The sequence below is a fragment of the Odocoileus virginianus genome, unplaced genomic scaffold (assembly GCF_023699985.2).
Source record: "Odocoileus virginianus isolate 20LAN1187 ecotype Illinois unplaced genomic scaffold, Ovbor_1.2 Unplaced_Contig_38, whole genome shotgun sequence".
Lineage (NCBI taxonomy): Eukaryota > Metazoa > Chordata > Mammalia > Artiodactyla > Cervidae > Odocoileus > Odocoileus virginianus.
Genome location: NW_027224355.1, coordinates 247,129 through 265,422, shown reverse-complemented (window position 1 = coordinate 265,422; position 18,294 = coordinate 247,129). Strand labels below are relative to the sequence as shown.

The window sequence follows — 18,294 nt, the reverse complement described above, 5'->3', positions numbered from 1 at the left end:
CTCAGATTGTAGGTCCTGATCACTTCCTGCAGAGTGTCCTTGGCTGATGGGCCTCTGTGTATCCAGTGACAGCTCCTGGCCAACTGTTTGCCCAGTGTTAAGTTTGTTGAAGAATGGTAGCCCTAGATAAAAGGACGTTCTGGTGTGTTCTGGTCATTTGGGTTTCCTAAATACAGGGAAATTTTGTTCCTTACATATGTAACCTGTCCCGTGTTATTCACTTAAATACTGACCACAGACTGGGATCATGTATCTGAGGGCATGCAGAGTGGAGCTGTCTGTAATGAAATCTCTGAACCTCCCCCGCCACTGTGTGCAGGGTTGGGCATAGGAGGTGAAATCTCAGAGCAGGGGAGACCTTCCTACCTCTGGGGTGTTCGGTCATGCATGGCTCTCACAAGACTGGGACACCGGCTCCCATCTACCAGGCTCATCTACGCCACCCAATCATCCCCAAACTCCATACCCAATGCTCTGAAGTCCTAAAAGACCATAATTTAATGAAAACTTAGCTAGGAGAAACCACAAGCTTGCTCCCCCTTTGTGTTCAAAGAGAGGTTTTATAAAACAGTATGTTCCTGTTTTGAGTGTGGTAAAGAAAAAGAATTTTCAAATTATCAGGGCTGCTTTGCATTCCCCTGCAACTGCACCTTTCACTATATCACTGAGACTAAAAACAAAAACAAACAAAAACAACGCCCCCAGAGCAGCAAATTACTCCTGCTACTTAGGCTTTCTGCATGGAAATTGTTTTTAGAGACATTTTCTTTGTTCTTGTTTTCTTTGACCCTGAATGGGGAATAAGTTCATTTTCATTTTCTCTCACTGAAATTGGAAACTATGCAAAAAAGATAGTATACTCTTCCCAGCCCTGCCTTGAAAAGAGCCTGTAAAATCCCAGCCCTGCCTTGAAAAGAGCCTGTAAAATCCAGCCCTGTTGGTCACAGTGATAAGTCAGCGTTCCCCCACAGGCCACTCTGCGCCCTTCACCCACTGCAGGTATAAGCCGAGGCAGCATCAGGTACACTTGCTGACGCACTCCAGCAGCTCCATCCGGATGGCAATGCGGACATGCCAGCCTAGCGGGATGAGCCGGATGAAGCGGGAGATGATGGGGGGCCGCAGCAGGTTCTGGACTGTGGAGGTTCGGTCCGAATTTCCATAGAAAACCTAAAGAGGAAGGAAATCCTATCACCATCACAGCAGAGAAGAGAAAAGGAAGACGTTTCCTGTCTGGATTTGGCTCCAACTTTTAACTATGGAAAATCTCAGTGCTTAAAAGGTAGATAATTTGCTGATATCCTCCAAAATCTGACCTTGAATGTTTGTCAGCACCTACATGCTCCAGGCATCAACAGAAATGAATTAATATTAGGTAAAAACACATCCTCAGTCACACTAGCTGCTATTTAAGTGCTCAGTACTGTATGTCATCAGTGGCTGCCATACTGGATACTGCAGATAACATTTCCTTCATTGCAGAAAGTTCTATTGGATGGTGCTGGTAGAAAATGCCTCTTGATTCATATCACCAATTTTGTGATTTAATCCTTTGCATTTTGACAAGAATTTTGAAAAGGACCACATTGTGCTTAAAAGAGGAATGTTCCCATGTTCCAAAGGTATCTACAGTGGGGCTCAAGTGAAAACTTGTGAACTGGCTCTGAAGTTGTGAGCCAAAGCTTAACTGTTTGTGTCTGCATCAATACAAATGGCAAGTACTTTTTAGACTTGGGGGAAAAAAACGTTTTTAAAACAGAAAAAGACATAAAAACTAGAGAGAAGATTCTCAAAGTGGGAGAGCAGTGCCCAAAATAGAAAAAGGGGTTGCTTCCTGTTTTGGGGAATATAACATAGCATGATGCAGTAGCTATAACATAGGACACAGTGGCTATTTGCCTATATTTTCAAAGAAACTTCTTTGCACTCTTTCCAGAGTCGTAGTGCTCTGCCCCATGACACTAGAACATTTCATTTCCTCCTGGGATTATCTCCTGAAAAAAATTTGGCTGCCACATTGACCTCATCCATACACAAATCAAGAAGGACTTCAACTGCCATGATCTTGATTTTATTTCTTCCCAATAGCAACACCCCACACCCTCTTCTCTAAGCTCTTTGCCCTTGAACCTATTTTAAGTCGGGAACCCGGTGAAGAGGGAGGATGGAACAGGCCCACTCCACACAGCTGCTGGAGTGGAGCACTTCTTTGCAAGGAACCAACAAGGCCTTCAGAAGCGCAGAGCTTGAAAAAGAATTTACATATCTTTTTGAAAAGCCAACTAATAAGAACAAAAGTAAATTACAATGTCCAAGTATCAAGATGGTTTTTCCTATTGTGTTCAAACTCCTTGAAATCTCAACCCATGAATGTTTTGCTGCACAAATTGTCATCAGAGTACAGAGCCTTCTGATGTTCAGCTACACATGTCTGCTTAACCTGATGAAATGTCTGAATTAGCTGGGGGAAGGCCTCACTCTCAGGCAAAAGGGCAATTAACTTTTCCAAACAGCTGGTGAGTTTTTATTTCATTGCAGATAGCATTATATATATGTATATATATATTATATATATATGTATATATTATATATATATTATATATGTATATTTACATATATATGTAAAATATTGATTATATATATGTGTGTATATATATATATAATATATAAACTCAAGAGCCTACTGTATTCAGTCTGTGTTGAACAAGACTTGGGTCTCAGCCCTCAGAGATTAGTAGGGTATAAAGTTGCTCAAAGGTTTAAGTGATTCTATTTCTTCTCAGCTAGAGTCCTTTTAACCATTTATATGGTTTAGTGGCTAACTTGTTGAGATTGTCTCAGTCAACAGTTGGGAGAGGCCATATCCATTGATACATAAAGGGACGAGGACCTAGCCACATCAATAGTAGATCAAGGAAACCCATGCAGCAAAGAGTTCAAGGTCCAATGAGTTTGGAAGCATCCAAATGGCCAGTCTTGATTATTTAAGCATCTCTGTGCTAATGAGAGAATTCAGACAAAGATTTCTTTTGCACATATGATGGCACTCATTGGCAGACAAACTTTGCTAGGCATGAGGGGTACAAGAAAAGACACCTGCGTTGATATTGCCATCAGAGAGCAGATTGTGTGGTGGGGAGGAAGCATGGATGACTCACCATGCTGTGGGGGCAGTTCTGACAGAGGGTGATGACAGGAACACAGGGATGGATGGGAAGGAAGTCCCAGAGGGGCTGTGTGGAAGGTGGTTTGGGGTAAGCCCAACATACCCGGTTGTTTCCAGTCTGGTCTTTATAGTAAATCCAATTCAGGCTCTCATCAGTCCTGTACTGCACACTGTACTTGGTCATCCACTCATCGATGTCACAGCGCCCCTGGGTGAGGATCCCTGAAATCACCTTGACCTCCTTCAGATCTATCTGTAACCACTGGCTGCTGTCCTGGAACTTGGAGAGCCAGGCGCACCTGCGTGGACACAGCAAGTCACCAGGAGCCTTACCCCGTGAGCCCCTCCGAAGAGCTGGGAGGTGCTGTCTTTTGAGGGGGCACCAGCACCTGCAGAGCCCCCACAAAGGTCAGGCAGCCTGGGCTGCAATCTGTTAAGCACCCAGAGGCTTGTCCTCAAGAAATATCTGGCCTCTGATCCTTCTGTAGTTTCCCTCTCCCTGCACCTCCACCGTCCAAGGAAGAATTGCCAGATTCAAATAATTTGTCAAAGAAATGCCTTCAAGTGTAGCTAAAATCATCTTTGGGGTGTGGTTGAGCATATTTTCCTTCAAAACATGCAAATACATGGTCATTTCACCTGCTAGCCCCCTTCCTTTTTCATTAGTTTCTCCTGATGTTCTTTCTCCATAAGTTTTCTTTTTTTCTCTTTAATTTCATCTCTTCATACCTTATCTGTGTCTCCTTCAGGTGCTGTCACCCACACCATGGTAGGCACTGTGTACAGAACATGAAACCAAGTGGCTCTGGAAGGCCTTCTCACAATTGTAAAGCAAACCAACCAATGAAGGAACTGATTTATTTTTTAGTTATATCCCTCATAATTTGTGGAAACCTATAGTTTCCCTTTATGGTATGTGTGTGTGTGTGTGTGTGTGTGCACACATTGATTTAGCTTCTCAGGACTCTCAGCCCTTGGCTGCCTTCTCTTCTAATTCTGGACTTGCTCCTTGGGTGGCTCCTGACTTTTTAGGTCCATCCCAGACCTTTTCTAAATTCCAAATCCCAAGAATCAATTGCCAGCTATTCAACTTCTTCTGGATGCTATACAGCATCTCAAAACATGTTTAAAAAGAGCTCTTAATTATCCTTACCCCAGCCTCTCCTTCCAGTGTTCATCTCTCTGAATGCTACCCCTTCCTCTCTGTCACCTCAACCATCTAATGCATCTCTTGGCTCCATCTCCAAATATTCCTCAAAGTCATTTCACTGCCACCACGCTAGCCCATGTCACTTTCAGTTCTTGCCTGGACAGCTGGCATAGCTTACTTAACTAGTCTCTCTGGATTCCTTTCCCCACCTCACCCCCAACCCATACTGCACATTAAACCGTTCTTCCCGTAAGAGCCAGAAATTTTTACTTAAAACATAAATCTGATTGTAATACTCCCCAGCTTTAAATCTTTCTCTGGTAGAGTCTGCCAGTTGTCTCCCCATATCCTTTACCCATTTTCCTTTAGTAATGGAACCCCTGAGTTTTCTGCAAACGAGTGGCCACTCAGCTAAGATCACATTTCCCAGTCTCCTTTGCAGCTGGATGGGACAGTCTGAACAAATTCTGATCAAGGAGATGTGGGCAGCAGTGACCAGTAGGATTGTGTATATATCCTTAAAGGAAAAGTGTCTGCACTGTGCTCTTCTTCTCTCCCTACTGACTAGACTGTGGATATAGCAGTGGAAGCTAGAGCAGCCATCTTGGGCCCCAAGATGGAAATTTCATAATAAGGAGGAGAGAACAAGGTAGAAAGAGTTTGGGTCCCTGATACCATCCAGCTGTCATAACAATTCTAGATTGCCTAATTACCTTCATGTTGATTAAGTCTCTGTATTTGGGGGCTGTTTGTTACAGCAGCACAAATCTGTATTCTAACTCATGCACATTCAGGGTTCTCCCAATATCCCTAAAATAAGGACCACGATCCTTAACATGACTTATAAGGCCCATACCATCTGACTGCTGCCTACCTCTCTGGGCTTATCTCACCATCCAGGCACTTGAGGGATCTTCCCAAGTCAGGGCCTTTGCACCTGCTGTGCCCTGTGCCTCCCTCCCACCTTTCCCCTACCTGGCCAACTGCAATTCTCAGGGCAAAGATTTTTTCCTTAGAAAACCTTTCCTGATGTTTCAGATCAAATAGGTCTTTCTTCATCTCCTCCACAGTGTTCCTCACACTTAGCCAATGGCCAGTTGTGCTTAGAGTCCCCCCTCTAAACTGAGTGCTTCTCAAAGGCCAGGAGCTCATCCTCCTTGTTCACTGCTATATCCATGGTCCTTGGCACATGAAAGGCACTCAGTCAATATTTGTTAAATAAATAAATGCATTCTATGTCTTTCATTTGTCACAGAGACATACTTTTTCAAATTACATGGAAAAAATAATCACCCAAGTTGCATGCCCTGCTTACCCAAAGCCTTGACTGTTGAGCCGGGCCTTGTTGGCAGTCCAGGAAGAATACCAGCCCACATACTGCTCCACGTTGGAGCAGGTGATCTGGTCTGGTGTAACCTCTCCTGACTCGAAACCCAGGGGCTTATGGTATGGGCATTCTGGGAAAGGAGAAACAAGGCACAATGAAACACTCGGATCGCATGGCAAGACTCAACAAACATGACATGATTGAAATGACAAATCAGACCCTCTCGTGAGGTGGAAGATGTTTTCCTTTGTCAGCACTGTTCTCAATGGGTAGGACTGGGTCTTCATTCTCTTCACTGCTCTTGTGAGAAGAGAGTGAAGATGAAGTAAAAGGATTGCCATAGAGACTCACAACATTCATAAAAGCAGAGGGAAGTAGCTCTATGGCAACCTCTTGGGTAAGGCGGAATTTTGAGAAATACTTCACCTCCTCCACAAACTCAGAGACCTAAAAACTAAGAGATTTGTAGCAAAATATCATACTTAAATGCCACACTCTCTATTTTCCTTATTAACACTGGTTAGCCATCCCACATGATGACATCAGAGTCCCTAATTGTCCTCAGGCAGCATATGATGCCAATTATAGGAACAAAACAATGGTGAGAGGCAAGAAGGGCAATTATATATTAAGACTGACTTCCTACTTGTAAATTGCAGTTTTCTCACTAGTCTAATGAAATTCTAATGAAAAAAGGAGGGAGGGATGAAATGCGCCTAAGTGACTGTTGAATAGGAATGTTTGAAAGGAACTGCTTTTTCCAAATAAGACTAGACGAAGCTGGTGCTTCTATATTAATTTTCTGCTGCTTCTCGTGTATTTCCTCTTATATTTAGCTTTGAGTTACCTGGTCAGAGACTGCCAATTGCCAACCCAGCATCTATTCTCCCTTTCTTTTTGACTAAAAAACCCTAATTTTGTCGGGTGCAGCAATGTAGCCAACTGTGTGTGTGTGTGTGTGTGTGTGTGTGTGTGTGTGTATTTCCAGGTCACCTTTGCAGTTAGAATTGACCATATGACACAATTTCTGATCCATGAGATAGGAGAAGGTATCTGTTAGTGATTTCTAATCAAATTTTGCTTGCCCCCTCTTTCTTCCTTGCCTAAAAGAAAGATCTGAAGGCTGGTACAACAGTAGCCATCTTGCACCATGATGGTAAGGCCAAGAGAACTAAAGAGACCTCAGCCCTGATATCCTTAAGCTATTCCTTACCCCTAGTTTTTTACCATGTGAGTCAAAGCAAAACTATTTCAATAAGCCACTATTTAGGGGGTCTTTTGTTTATAACCAAACCCAGATTCTAGCTGAATTTCTTTAGAAAACAAGTGATAAATTTAGGCAGTTTTCCAGTTGTGAATGATAAACTTCAAGTAAGGCAGATCAAATTACTTTCTCACCATGTGTAAATGTGAGTTCAGATTAAAAAGCTGAGTGTATTTACTAAGGCATTGTCACCTTCAAGAGTAAAATGAGTGCTTATGTCTTTGTAGCAGATAATTTTCAAACATCAGTAAAATTGAATGAGGCATATAAAAGCTTGAATGACATCCCGAGGCTCTGGAATGCCTATGGGGATAGTCCTGCCCTGTCCCCAGATGCTGAAGACAAAAGGACAGCTTCAGGCCTCTGGCCAGGGTGGCTTAACTGCCTTGCTACCCAGTATACCAAAGAAATAGGGCCAACTCCCACCAGCAGCTGCAGCTTAGTGGAGCTGGGGGTCTGAGGACAGCATTTGTAGTTTATCAAGTACTCGAAGCTTTGGTGGGCCTATTAATGTCAAGAGAGAGAGAATAGGAGTGCTTTCTGGGCCACTCTATCATGCCTTGTGTGGTCAGATCATCAGAGGGGCTTGTTAAGAATGCCGCTTCCAGGATTCCACCCCCAGAGCCGCCGCATTTTTAATGAACACACTTTCAAAGCACACTTTGAAAACCTTGGTCTGCCAGGAAGGTGTTTTGTTGCCTGGAGGATTCAGGGGGCTGCTCTCTGTGGCCTTGGGGGTTCATCCACCTCCTTACCTCCCCCTCTGACCTGGAAGACGAGCCCAGCCACCAGAAGGAGGGACAAGGCCCCAGCATCAGAAAGCTAGGTTTCAGTTGGAAACCACTTAAATTCTAACCATGGATGTCCCTAGGGCCCCTCCATCATGAATTTCCCTTTTCTTACCCCGGGGCCACCAGCTCAGAGGGAAGAGGCAGAGGGAAAGGAAAAGCCATGGCCACCTCTCCCAATTGCTTTATTCTTGCCATTTGGCTCTTTCTCTATTTTCCCCCTCACATCTCTTTAGCCATCTCTTCCCAATTATCCTATCTAACAGTTAGTTACACTGAAGTGACCTGGCCAATGGCAATGTCCTTGGAGGCCTATAAGGGCTTGTCCCGACATGGATCCTGCCTGTATTCTCCACGGTAGACGATGAACTCACCATCTCCATGGCTTCAGCTAGTGTCTGAAAGCCAAAGAGTGACTCCCAGTCCTCAAGCTCCATCCCACTGCCCCCTGGATACTTCCCAGGTGAACAGTTCCATCTGGGTGACCTAAAAAGATGCTTCACACTCATATATCCAAAACTAAGTCCTTCAGCATCCAAGCCCCAAGCCTGCCCCTGTCCAGTGCTCCATGACTCTGGCATTGGCACCTCCAGCCACCAATCTGCTAACCCAGAAACCCCAGTGTTTGGGCCCAAGGTACCAAGTAGAGACTGTGATGGGTCTCAGCCAGATTATCACCTGGAAAGTTAAGAAGTGCTGGTGTTCAGGTCATACCACCAGCGATTCTGATGTCCTTGCTTTAGGGCAGGACCTGGGCATGGGGTAAAGCTGCAGGTGATTTTAATGGGCAGTCAAGCTCAAGAATGCCACTTAGAGCCAGTTTGACCTAGGATGGGATCCCACTCTCCCTTCAGTGAGCTTAGACAAGCTGCTCAACCTCTCTGGGTCTGTTTCCTCATCTGTGAAATGGGTACAACAGTAGTCCCTGCCTCCAGAAAGTTGATTTAGGCTTGTTTAAAACAGTGTAGAGTATAGAACCTCTATTGCCTGGCTAAAAATAATCAGCTAGTGCTGGTGTAAATAGCGTAAATTTGTGAGAGTATATTAATGTCTTGAGTTATGTATGTTTTTATGGCAAAAACTCACCAGGGGAAATAATCTAGCACCTCTCTACCCCCATCATCCTCCCTATATCCATTTAAGAAGGTCAGCTTCCTATTTCTAAAGGTTTAGACTCTCCTTGCCTCACAAAGGAGTAAGATGTTTATAAGTGCACACATGTGATTTGAGACAGGAGAAGCCTGTTGACAGCCTAGCATCCCTCAGGCTCATGGATTTGGAAGGTCCAGGCCTCAACAGGAATGAGGGGACTCTCCCAGATGAGGTGGCTGGAGGCTTTGAGCTTTGAGCTTTGCTGGGGCCTGGGGGACTCGTGATAGGGGCCTGAGCACCTCTGAGGAAGTCTTGGGGAAATCTCCAGGATTAAGCTTGGTTCAGAATGAGAAGGGCCACCAACAAGGCTTCTGACCTCCTGTAAGGGCCAGGCAGGCAGAGAGCTGCCCCCAGTCAGTCCCGGCAGGCCCCCGAGGGGCAGGGGGCAGGGGAATGTAGTCCAAGGGGGAGGGACAGGACCTTCAACAATCCTGTCTTTAGACTCCTCACAGCCCATGATAACAGGGGACTCAAACCAGAGTTATCTAAAAGTTGAAAAATTAGAAAATGTAGCATTTCTCCTGCTCTTTGTGCCCTGGAGTGAAGGGCAGTCCACTCACATTCTTACTATTTTCCCTGGCTCCTCCTTTCCCCTTCACCTGGCCACCTCTCCTCATCCTTTGGCTCTCTTCCCACTTCCCCTGCCCACCCTGAATTGGTAGGGACTCCAGATGCTGCTTCCAGCTCCCCCGGTCTGTCTAGCGCACCATACTATCCTGAGCCGAGCAGAATGCCTGTGTGTGCTAGGCACTCAGTAGATATTGATTGGATGGATGAATGGAGGGATAAACAAACTTCATCATCTCATCTTGGGTGGCCACTTGGGATAATCAGAGATAATGGCAGGAATAGGAAGCAGGGAGCTCAGGGAGGCAGTAGGAGTTGACTGGTCCAGAGAATTCCCCATTGGTCTCATCAAAAACTGTCAATTGAGTCTAAACTAGTATTAAGCAACATAAACAGTGCTGGTAGAGGAATTAAAGCGATCCACTTCACACACACAGAATATGTCTGTCCCAAGTTTTCTGCTCAGTGGAGGTTACTATAAGCTATTAAGCCTGTTTGTGCACTCATTTTACTCTTAAGGAAAAACCTGCATCTTCTGTGGCACAAGTGTCTCTTGTGATCATTAGATGGGTAAAGCCATCATCATATGTACTGCTAATTCAGGCTATGCATGCTTAACATACTAGCCTTTCTTATTCAGTGGATAATTTCTCCATGTGTAGATATATGAAGGGCAGACATGAAGAATATTAACAATAAAGGAACACAAAGAGAGTTCAGGGCCATTCTCGACAAAAGACATGTGACTATTATCATGCACATGTGTTAGACTTGAATCTGTATGATGATATAATGGAATACAGAATAATATTTATAAAACAATAAACTTGAATATTATATGGAAATATAAAATCTAGGATATAAGTAAAGCATTGAGTCATTGGATGTCTTATACTTTGATACCTTCACTACCTTATTCACCCCCCTCAGAGTGATGAGGTAACCTTGGCTCAACATTGAAAAAGACAGACCTTTTACTATAAGAGCGTTAAGCTGAAGATTACTAGGCCATAATGCACCCAGCTGGTCACCTTCTGCTCTGTGGGTAGGGCTCCCTGGCAGTAACAGCCAGTGTGCACCTGCCAGCACCTCCCGGCAGCTCTGAATGACCCTCCTGTCCTGTGCTTTCTAGGCTCTCCTTCCGTCGTAAGGCAGACTCTGGTGGAAGCACTCAATCTCAGGATCCAGAAAGACCAGGCCACGTTCTTGACGTTCCAATGAGGATCTGAGGCACTGACGGGCAAGTGAATTCTGGAAGGTTGTGGCCAGTCCTGCTGCCCCGAATCATCTCTCTTGTGGAAAAGCCAATTTACATAAATGAATCAACCATGTAACACTAAGATTGCATTTTTTTCTTTCCAGGGAATATCTGTATTGCTAAAATAAAAACAAAAACACCAATGGGGAGAGGAAAACACTTAAGCTAAAAGAATTTCTGATTTCAGAACTTCAAGTTCATGGCAGCTGTGTAGGGGAGACAGCCTGAACCACCCAGGTCATCTTCATGTTCCTCAGACACGCAGCCCTCCTCAGCTGCACAGTTGATGGGGTCAATGAAACTGTACAAATAATCTCTTTTCAATTTCTTCTTAGAAAGAGCTTCCTTGGACTGGAATTCCAGGAGGACTCCGGTTTCTAGTGAAGAGAATATTTGTTTCCACTAAAGGGCAAACTCCTTCAGGGTAGAGACAGCGGTTCATTTTTGTCTTCCCATCAGCACATAAGAGGCACATGATTAACAGAGGGTGGAATTGAATTCTAAACGGATTTATTAAAGAGGTTGCCTCAGTCTTGACTGGGCAGATCATCCCAGCACAGAAGGGCTGCAGGAGCTCAGTGGGATGTCCTTCCCAAGGGAGAAGCCCCTGAACTCATCAGCACCTACTGCTTTCCTCCCTACCACTACCGGGCCCCCACTGTTCCCTTCCAGGAGACTTCCTTCAGAAACCAATTCCTACCCTTTTAGTAAATAGGAAAGCAGGCAGTAAAAGCCTTTGTAGACCCCTTTTCCCCACAACTTGCTATTTTAATGCAAATTTAATGAAATAATGCAGAGAAGCTTGCGTACTGCACACTAAACCTCTCTCCTGGAGCTATTATTAGGCGATTATGTAAAGTGAATGACACGGCAGGGCTCCAGCATAACCCTGGAAAGGGGTGGCAAGGACAGTTTCAGCAAAAGAGGCTCTGAGCTGTGGTAAACACCGAGCCTGGCAAACGTTTGCTAGGCCGCTTGAAAGTCGAAATGTGAGCTCTTAGGAGGCAGGAAGAAAAGGAACTACAGTTTGCCAGGTCCAGGACAAGACGCTTTAATGCCTCATCCATTTTATTCCTCAGAAATACTCCTTACAGCAGGTTCCACACACTGTGGCCCTTGGGCCAAATGTGGCTCCGTGCCTGTTTTTATAAATAAAGTTTTATTGGAGCACAGCCATGCTCATGTATTTACATACTGTCTATGACTGCTTTCTATTTGGGGTGTCGAGGCCCTGCAGTGCTCAGAGCCACAAATAATTACCGCCAGGTCCTTTATAGACCAAGTTTTCTGGCCCCTGCCTTAGAGGAAGGCATTCATATTAGTCAGCAGAGGTTGCAGAAAAAAATTGTCACAGAAATTTCAGAGGCTTAACACAGCAAACGGTGATTTTTCACTCAGGTGAGGTCAGCAGGAGGTTCTGCTGCATTTAACCTCCCTGGCTCCCAAATGAAAGGAGAAACCACTTTCTCCAGCAGGGAAATGGACCCCATTTCAGAAGAGAAACGTCTCCCTTCAGCTGGAACTGCTCCTGTGAGGCCACCTGACTGTGAAGGGGCTGAGAATGTGAGGCATGTGGTTGTTTGGTGAGCAGTAAGTGTCCGGGCATAGTAGCATTACCTCCATTTGACAGAGAAAGGTTAGAGTGGAAATCCCAGAGTTAAACAGTGATGCAGCCAAGATTCCAACCCTGGTATTTCTGGCTCAGAAGCCTGTGCTCTTCTCAAAATTGCGGCCTATCATTAGTTTATTTGAGATAAATTCTGTTAATCCCTTTCAGTGAAATTTAGGTCCCATCTTACCATCTCACAGAGGTCAAGTAGAGATCCAGCAAACTGGTCTGAACAATGATAGCAGTGCCATTTGTTGAAGCAGTGGCCATTGAAATTTGAAGTTTAAAGGCCAACTGGTGAAAACCCATTGGCATTCTGACTGTGGCATTCAAGGGATTTAATTCATCAAAGTTGAAAGAAAGAAGAGAAATAGGGTGTTCCCAAGTACACCCCAAGGATCTGGTGCCCCAAAGAGAGGGGACACTCACCCGGTATGCAGTCCAAGGGGGTGGAACCTGCAGACCACAGGGCATTGGCACCTCCTTGGCAATCGCACTTGCACGCTTTGTGGTACCAGGGATCCTCACCCTCATCCTGCGGGAAGTCAGGGGGCAGGAACTTCAGAAAAGTCATAGTCAAAGGCAACTGTGGTCAGCACTACTGGAAAAGCTTGCATTCACAAACCTCACTCATTCAGTTCCTATTGTCTAGGGCAGCTTTCACTCTACAGCAGTGCAACTGACTTTTGAACCCAGTTTAACATACACAGTCGCCACTCATCTTTGAGTCTAAACAGACAAATGTTTGTCACTGTGGATGACCAGCTAAAAACTTCACAGACACACCTATGTAGAGAGCCATGTCCACCCCATTGTAGTGATCAGGCACCTCACATCTCCTGGAGGTCCCTTCTGGGGATCCAGTTTTAAAAGGGACTGAATTCAAGATTCTGCCATCTGACTTAAGACCTGGTTCACGTGCATTCTCTCATTTATCTGAATCAGTCTTGGACTTTGTCCAGATAGAACATGCTATTGCCACCACCAGAAAAAAAGATATATTTAAAAATACATTTTTTAAAAAGTGGTAATCCTATACATTGTTTTTGGCTAGGAAAATCTTTAAAAACAGTATCCGTATGAATTCCAGCCTTCTTACTATAACATACCTCAGTAGATGATAACCCCAGTGTGGCTGAACAAAAGGAAAAGAGAGGGAAAATCAAGTTAAAACAAGAAAGAAAAATTCAACAAGTGATTCATTACACGGAAAAGCAAAGTGATAATAGTCACATAAAAAGTTAACAAGGCCCCTTCTGGAAGAAGTCAAAGTGAGTAAATATGTGCCTGGAAAAACATCCATGGAGGCTTAGAAACTAGAGACAGTAAAACAGAAAGACAAGGATGATGGTAATTATCTTGTTCATTATAGAATTTTGGAAAAAAACATTAATGTTGCAAAGAGAAAAAAAGGCACCTATACACACACACACACACACATATATATATACCACCAAAGGTAACACTATTAACATTTTACTGTAAATTTCTTCTCTTTTCTTTCATATTTTAAGAACATATTTGAGAACCTATCTAAACAATGTTTCAAGTTTATGACATTCTTATTCCATTTAAAATTGTCAGTGAGAGTTTTTCCTTGTTAACTCCTTATCATTCATCATCATGGTTCTCGGTGTCTGCCTAATATGCTATTAAAGAGTTGATTCCTAGTCCCTTGTGACATAGTCAGGTGATTTAGAATTAGGACATCATTTTTTTAAAAAGTTTTTTTGGGTTTGTTTGTTATCTACAGGAAATGTCAAACCATAGTCAAAGTATATATATCATATAAATGATGTGGAAAAATTGAAAATCTGCAAAATTTAACATAATACTAACATTTAACCTATCTCTATAGAAGATTTATTTATTCACTCTATGAATAAATAGAGTGAATGCACAATTTAATAGGAAAAGAGTTTGTCTCTGTTAGCATAAGCTGATTGCTTAAAGCTGCACTGTCCATTGCAGTAGTCATTATTCGCATGTGGCTATTTGAATTTAAATTCATTAAATTAATAAAATTAAAATTTCAATTTCTCAGTCATACCAGCCAAATTTCAAGTGTTTGCTGGCCACATGTGACTTAGTGGCTCCTGTACTGGGCAGCACAGATATATAACATTTCCATCATCACCCAAGGTTCCATTAGACAGTGCTAGTTTACTGCACCAAAGCTCCATTTTCCAGTTTCAACAAAACAAATTCCTTTATTTCTTTTCTGATTATAAAAGCAACACATACCTATTATAAAAATCTCAAACAAAACCCAAGTATAGGTAGTAGATATAAAAGTCCCTCCTTAACCACTTTCCCGTCTAAAAATTGAATCTGATGCCCACCAAAAACTTTCAGATTGTGAGAGTAAAGGAGTGGTCTCATCGTTTTCATTAGAATTATAAAGCTAGTTTTTTCAAATTGTGCCTTTCTTTAAATAATATGTATCCTTCCACATACCACTTTTTCGTGTCCACTGTGAGCCTGGCTCTGCTCCAGGGCCTGTGCTTTCTGAAATGGAAGACTTGCTCTCTGCCCACAAGGGGCCTGAGGACCCAGGAGAAGACAGATCACTGAACTACACACACGGTGAGTCCCCTGCTGGGTTATGCATAGGCTGTAAGGGGAGTCGAGGGGGCATAACTTTTATCCTGAGCAAATTCAGCACTACCTCTCAGCTATGGTCAACAAACTGCTGTCTCTCCTGGGCTTTATCCATTGATGATTCATTCCTAGAGACTCCTTGGTCCACCTGCTATGGGCAGAATTGACCCTCTCAGGTAGCAGTGTAACTAGGGAATATCATCTTGGTAGGAGGGCAAGCCTGAGCTGGCAAAGGAAGTTACCAAGGGCTTCTTTTTTAATTTTTTTTAATTTTTATTGTGGCATGGTTGAGTTACAGTGTCATCTTAGTTTCTGCTGTACATAGCAGTGAATCAGTTATACATATACATCTATCTCCTCTTTTTTAAGATTCTTTTTCCATATAGACCATTGCAGAGTATTGAATAGAGTTGCCTGTGCTATATAATATATGTTTTTGTTTGTCAGAGAACATATGTATGCATTTCTAGTGGGTAAATACTTGACTGGAATTCCTGGGCCATAGGGCACATATATGTCCAGGCTTTGTACAAATTACTAAAGATTTTTTCAAAGAAATTAGACCAACTTATACCCCACCAGCTTTATGACCTAGCCAGCATTGGTTGGGTCCAGTTTTAGGTAGCAAGAGATAGCGACAGGAAGATATCCAATAAGCCAAACAAAACCATGTATTAATACTAGATTATTTGTACCAGCAGTATTTGTAAAACCCCAAACTGGAAACACTCATATGTCCATCAAGAGTAGAATGGATACACGTGGTAGATTCATGCAGTGGAACACTACTGCAATGAAAATGGATGACCTACAACTCCACACCACAATATGACCACTGCTCACAAACAATGCTGAATGGAAAGGCAGATGAAGTGGACATACTATATGAATCCATTTAAAATGTACAAAAGTCATCTATGCCACTAGACATTAGGGTCCTGGTTATACTTGGGGTAGGGAGTGGCAAGGAAGAAGTCTAGGGAGGGTGTATGGGAGGCTGGTCAAGTTCTGTTACTTGATCCGAGTGCTGGCTACTTAGCTGTGTTTAGTGGTAAAAATTCATTGAGCTGTACACTTACTTATATTCTTCTGTATGTATATTATACTTTAGGAATAAAATTTTTTAAACACTGAACTCATTACATCCTTCCTCAGATTGTTCTGCTTTCTCTATTTCTTATCCTACAGCATGGCTCCACTGTTCACCTACCACCCCATCCAGAAATCTGGGACTCCTCCTAGTCACCTCTTTTTCCTAACTCCCCACATCAAGTGTCTATTATGGGCCATCTTTCCTTTCCACCCCCACTGCCACTTCCTGTTTTAGGCCCCCACCCTCTCTCCCCTGGATACTCTCCTTCCTAAAGAGAGACCTTGCCTCATCCATCCTCTATGCTGTCAATGGGATAGAAGGCAAACCTGATTGTGTCACCTGCTCCAAATCCTTTGGTGGGTTCCCATTATCATGGCCCCAGTTTCACATCTGACATTAGTTGTAGGACTGCATCCCTCCACTTTTAATCTCTAAAATGGGTATAATAATGTGTCCTTTAGGTTGCCATGATCTATCTCCTGCCTATCTCTGCAGATTTATTTTTTGCACTCTCTAATATTTGCAGTTCATCAAATGTGCCAGGCTGTTTCATGCCTATATGCCTTTGTACATGATTTCTTGGCCTCAAATGCCTTCCCCTCCCAACTTTTCTGCCTGCTTATCCCCTTCCCTATGAAGAGGACTTTTTCAGTCCCTCATGTAGAACTCACCAATACTCTGGCCTTTGTGTCCTAGGTCTTTCTTGTCCACAGGTTTATCTAAGCACCGGTACAATTATTGAAATTGATAGAAAAGATAGCTCATAATGACTGATCCCAAAGCATTCATTCATTAATTTTCATTGAGCATCTACTATATTCCAGGCCCAGATTTAGGCACTGGGGATATAGCAGTAATCAAAGCAGAAAAAAAAAACACCTGCCCTTCTAGAACTTAGAAGTCTAATGTGAGTGGGGGGAAGGTTAGGGGATAGTGAATTAATGAATAAAATATATAGTACATAAAAGAATGGTGACTGTTGTAGAGAAAAATAAAGTACAGAGATGTGGGCGGTTGTGGGGAGGGACTGGGAGTGGTACTTTGGGGCTTAGGGAAGGTTTCACTGAGAAGGTGATGTTGGAGCAAAGACCTGAGGGAGGTGAGATACCTGTGGACAGAGCCAATAGCATGTTAAAGCCTCGGGTGGGTGGGTGCTTGGTGTGTTGTCTAGGGGAGAGATGATGGTGCCTTGGCCACAGGGTGGTAGCAGTGGAAGTGATGAGAAGTGGCTGGATTCTGACTGTTTGGAAGGTAGCGCCCACAGGATTTGCTGACAAATGAAGTGAGTGTGAAATAAAAAGAGGAGAGGTTCAAGGCCTGAGTGCCTGGGAGGATAAAGCCACCATTTACTAGGGGAAGAGAAGGCTGTAGGGGGACAGGGATTTGGGCAGATGGGATAGAGATGTTCTGAGAGGCATATGGGACTGTTAATGCAGAAGGCACTCAGCTCCACCCCATCCTCAAGACCTGCTGGGTTGGCAGAATAGGCCCTGGGAGACCAAAGGTGAGGTGAGTTGGTCACTAACAGAGTGGCCCTAATAACCAGGTCAGGTTGGCCTGGAAGCCATGTCCTGTCACAGGAAGAGGATCTACGCGGCTGCAACTGAGCAAACCCAGATTTCGGATGAAGCCAGTAATGGTCACGGAGTTCAGGGCCTTTGCACTAGCCGGGTCCTCAGGTGCGCCCCCAGAGGGCTCTGAATTACATTGCGCAGCAACAGAGCAGAAGGCAAAAAGGAAGGGGCAGGGCGAGGAGGGGCTCTACCTGTGGAGAGGAAGAGACCCAAGAGGGAGGCCTGGTTGCAGAGCCATCTGTGCTCAGTCAGATTGCTGCCATTGTGTCCCTGCCTGGGCTCCTCTCCCCAGAACGTGTTTGTCTGCAGGCAGCCTTGGGTCCTGAGGCACCAGATCTTATGGAAATGAGCAGAGAGAGAAGGAACAACAAGCCTTTTACAGGAAAAGCTGTCACCAAGGGAGCAGCAACGTGGCTGCTGTCATCCCTGAAATGATTTAATCACCCCAAGCTGGCGAACAAAGGCAAAAAGTGTGTTTGGTGACAACTTATAACACCAGAAAATAACACTGTTGGGATTAGCAAAACAGGTCAGCCTTTAAAGGAAAAAGGACAAGATTTTGATTACGTGGTTGCCTATTTTTCTCCCCACTCAGATCATCTTTGGGGTTCCCCCAGGTTACAGGTTTCCACCAGAGGGTCTGCCACTCACCAGCCTTAGATTTTGGCAATATGAGAGCATTCTGTCCTTTTGCTCAAAGGGCCACTCCATAGAGAAACACTTGCTACCACAGCCAGAAAATTCA

The 18,294-nt window shown here is 43.9% G+C and overlaps 1 protein-coding gene across 1 annotated transcript; it reads right to left on the bottom strand.

Moving 5' to 3' along the window:
- Positions 1 to 1,017: 1,017 nt before the first annotated feature.
- Positions 1,018 to 17,105, bottom strand: RS1 (retinoschisin 1). Its single transcript, XM_070464638.1, has 6 exons — positions 17,084 to 17,105; positions 13,391 to 13,416; positions 12,711 to 12,816; positions 5,632 to 5,773; positions 3,270 to 3,465; positions 1,018 to 1,170 (listed from the first exon to the last, which is right to left on the bottom strand). The coding sequence occupies exons 1-6, from the start codon at positions 17,103 to 17,105 to the stop codon at positions 1,018 to 1,020; spliced, it is 645 nt and encodes a 214-aa protein (XP_070320739.1).
- Positions 17,106 to 18,294: the final 1,189 nt, after the last annotated feature.

Excerpts from the sequence above, each read along its gene's own strand:
- RS1 (XM_070464638.1), bottom strand. The coding sequence starts at position 17,105 with ATGCTATTGGCTCTGTCCACAG. Across the intron at positions 5,774-12,710 it reads CCCCTTGGACTGCATACCGG|AATGCCCATACCATAAGCCC; the intron begins GTGAGTGTCCCC and ends CTCCTTTCCCAG. Across the intron at positions 3,466-5,631 it reads CTCAACAGTCAAGGCTTTGG|GTGCGCCTGGCTCTCCAAGT; the intron begins GTAAGCAGGGCA and ends GTGTCCACGCAG.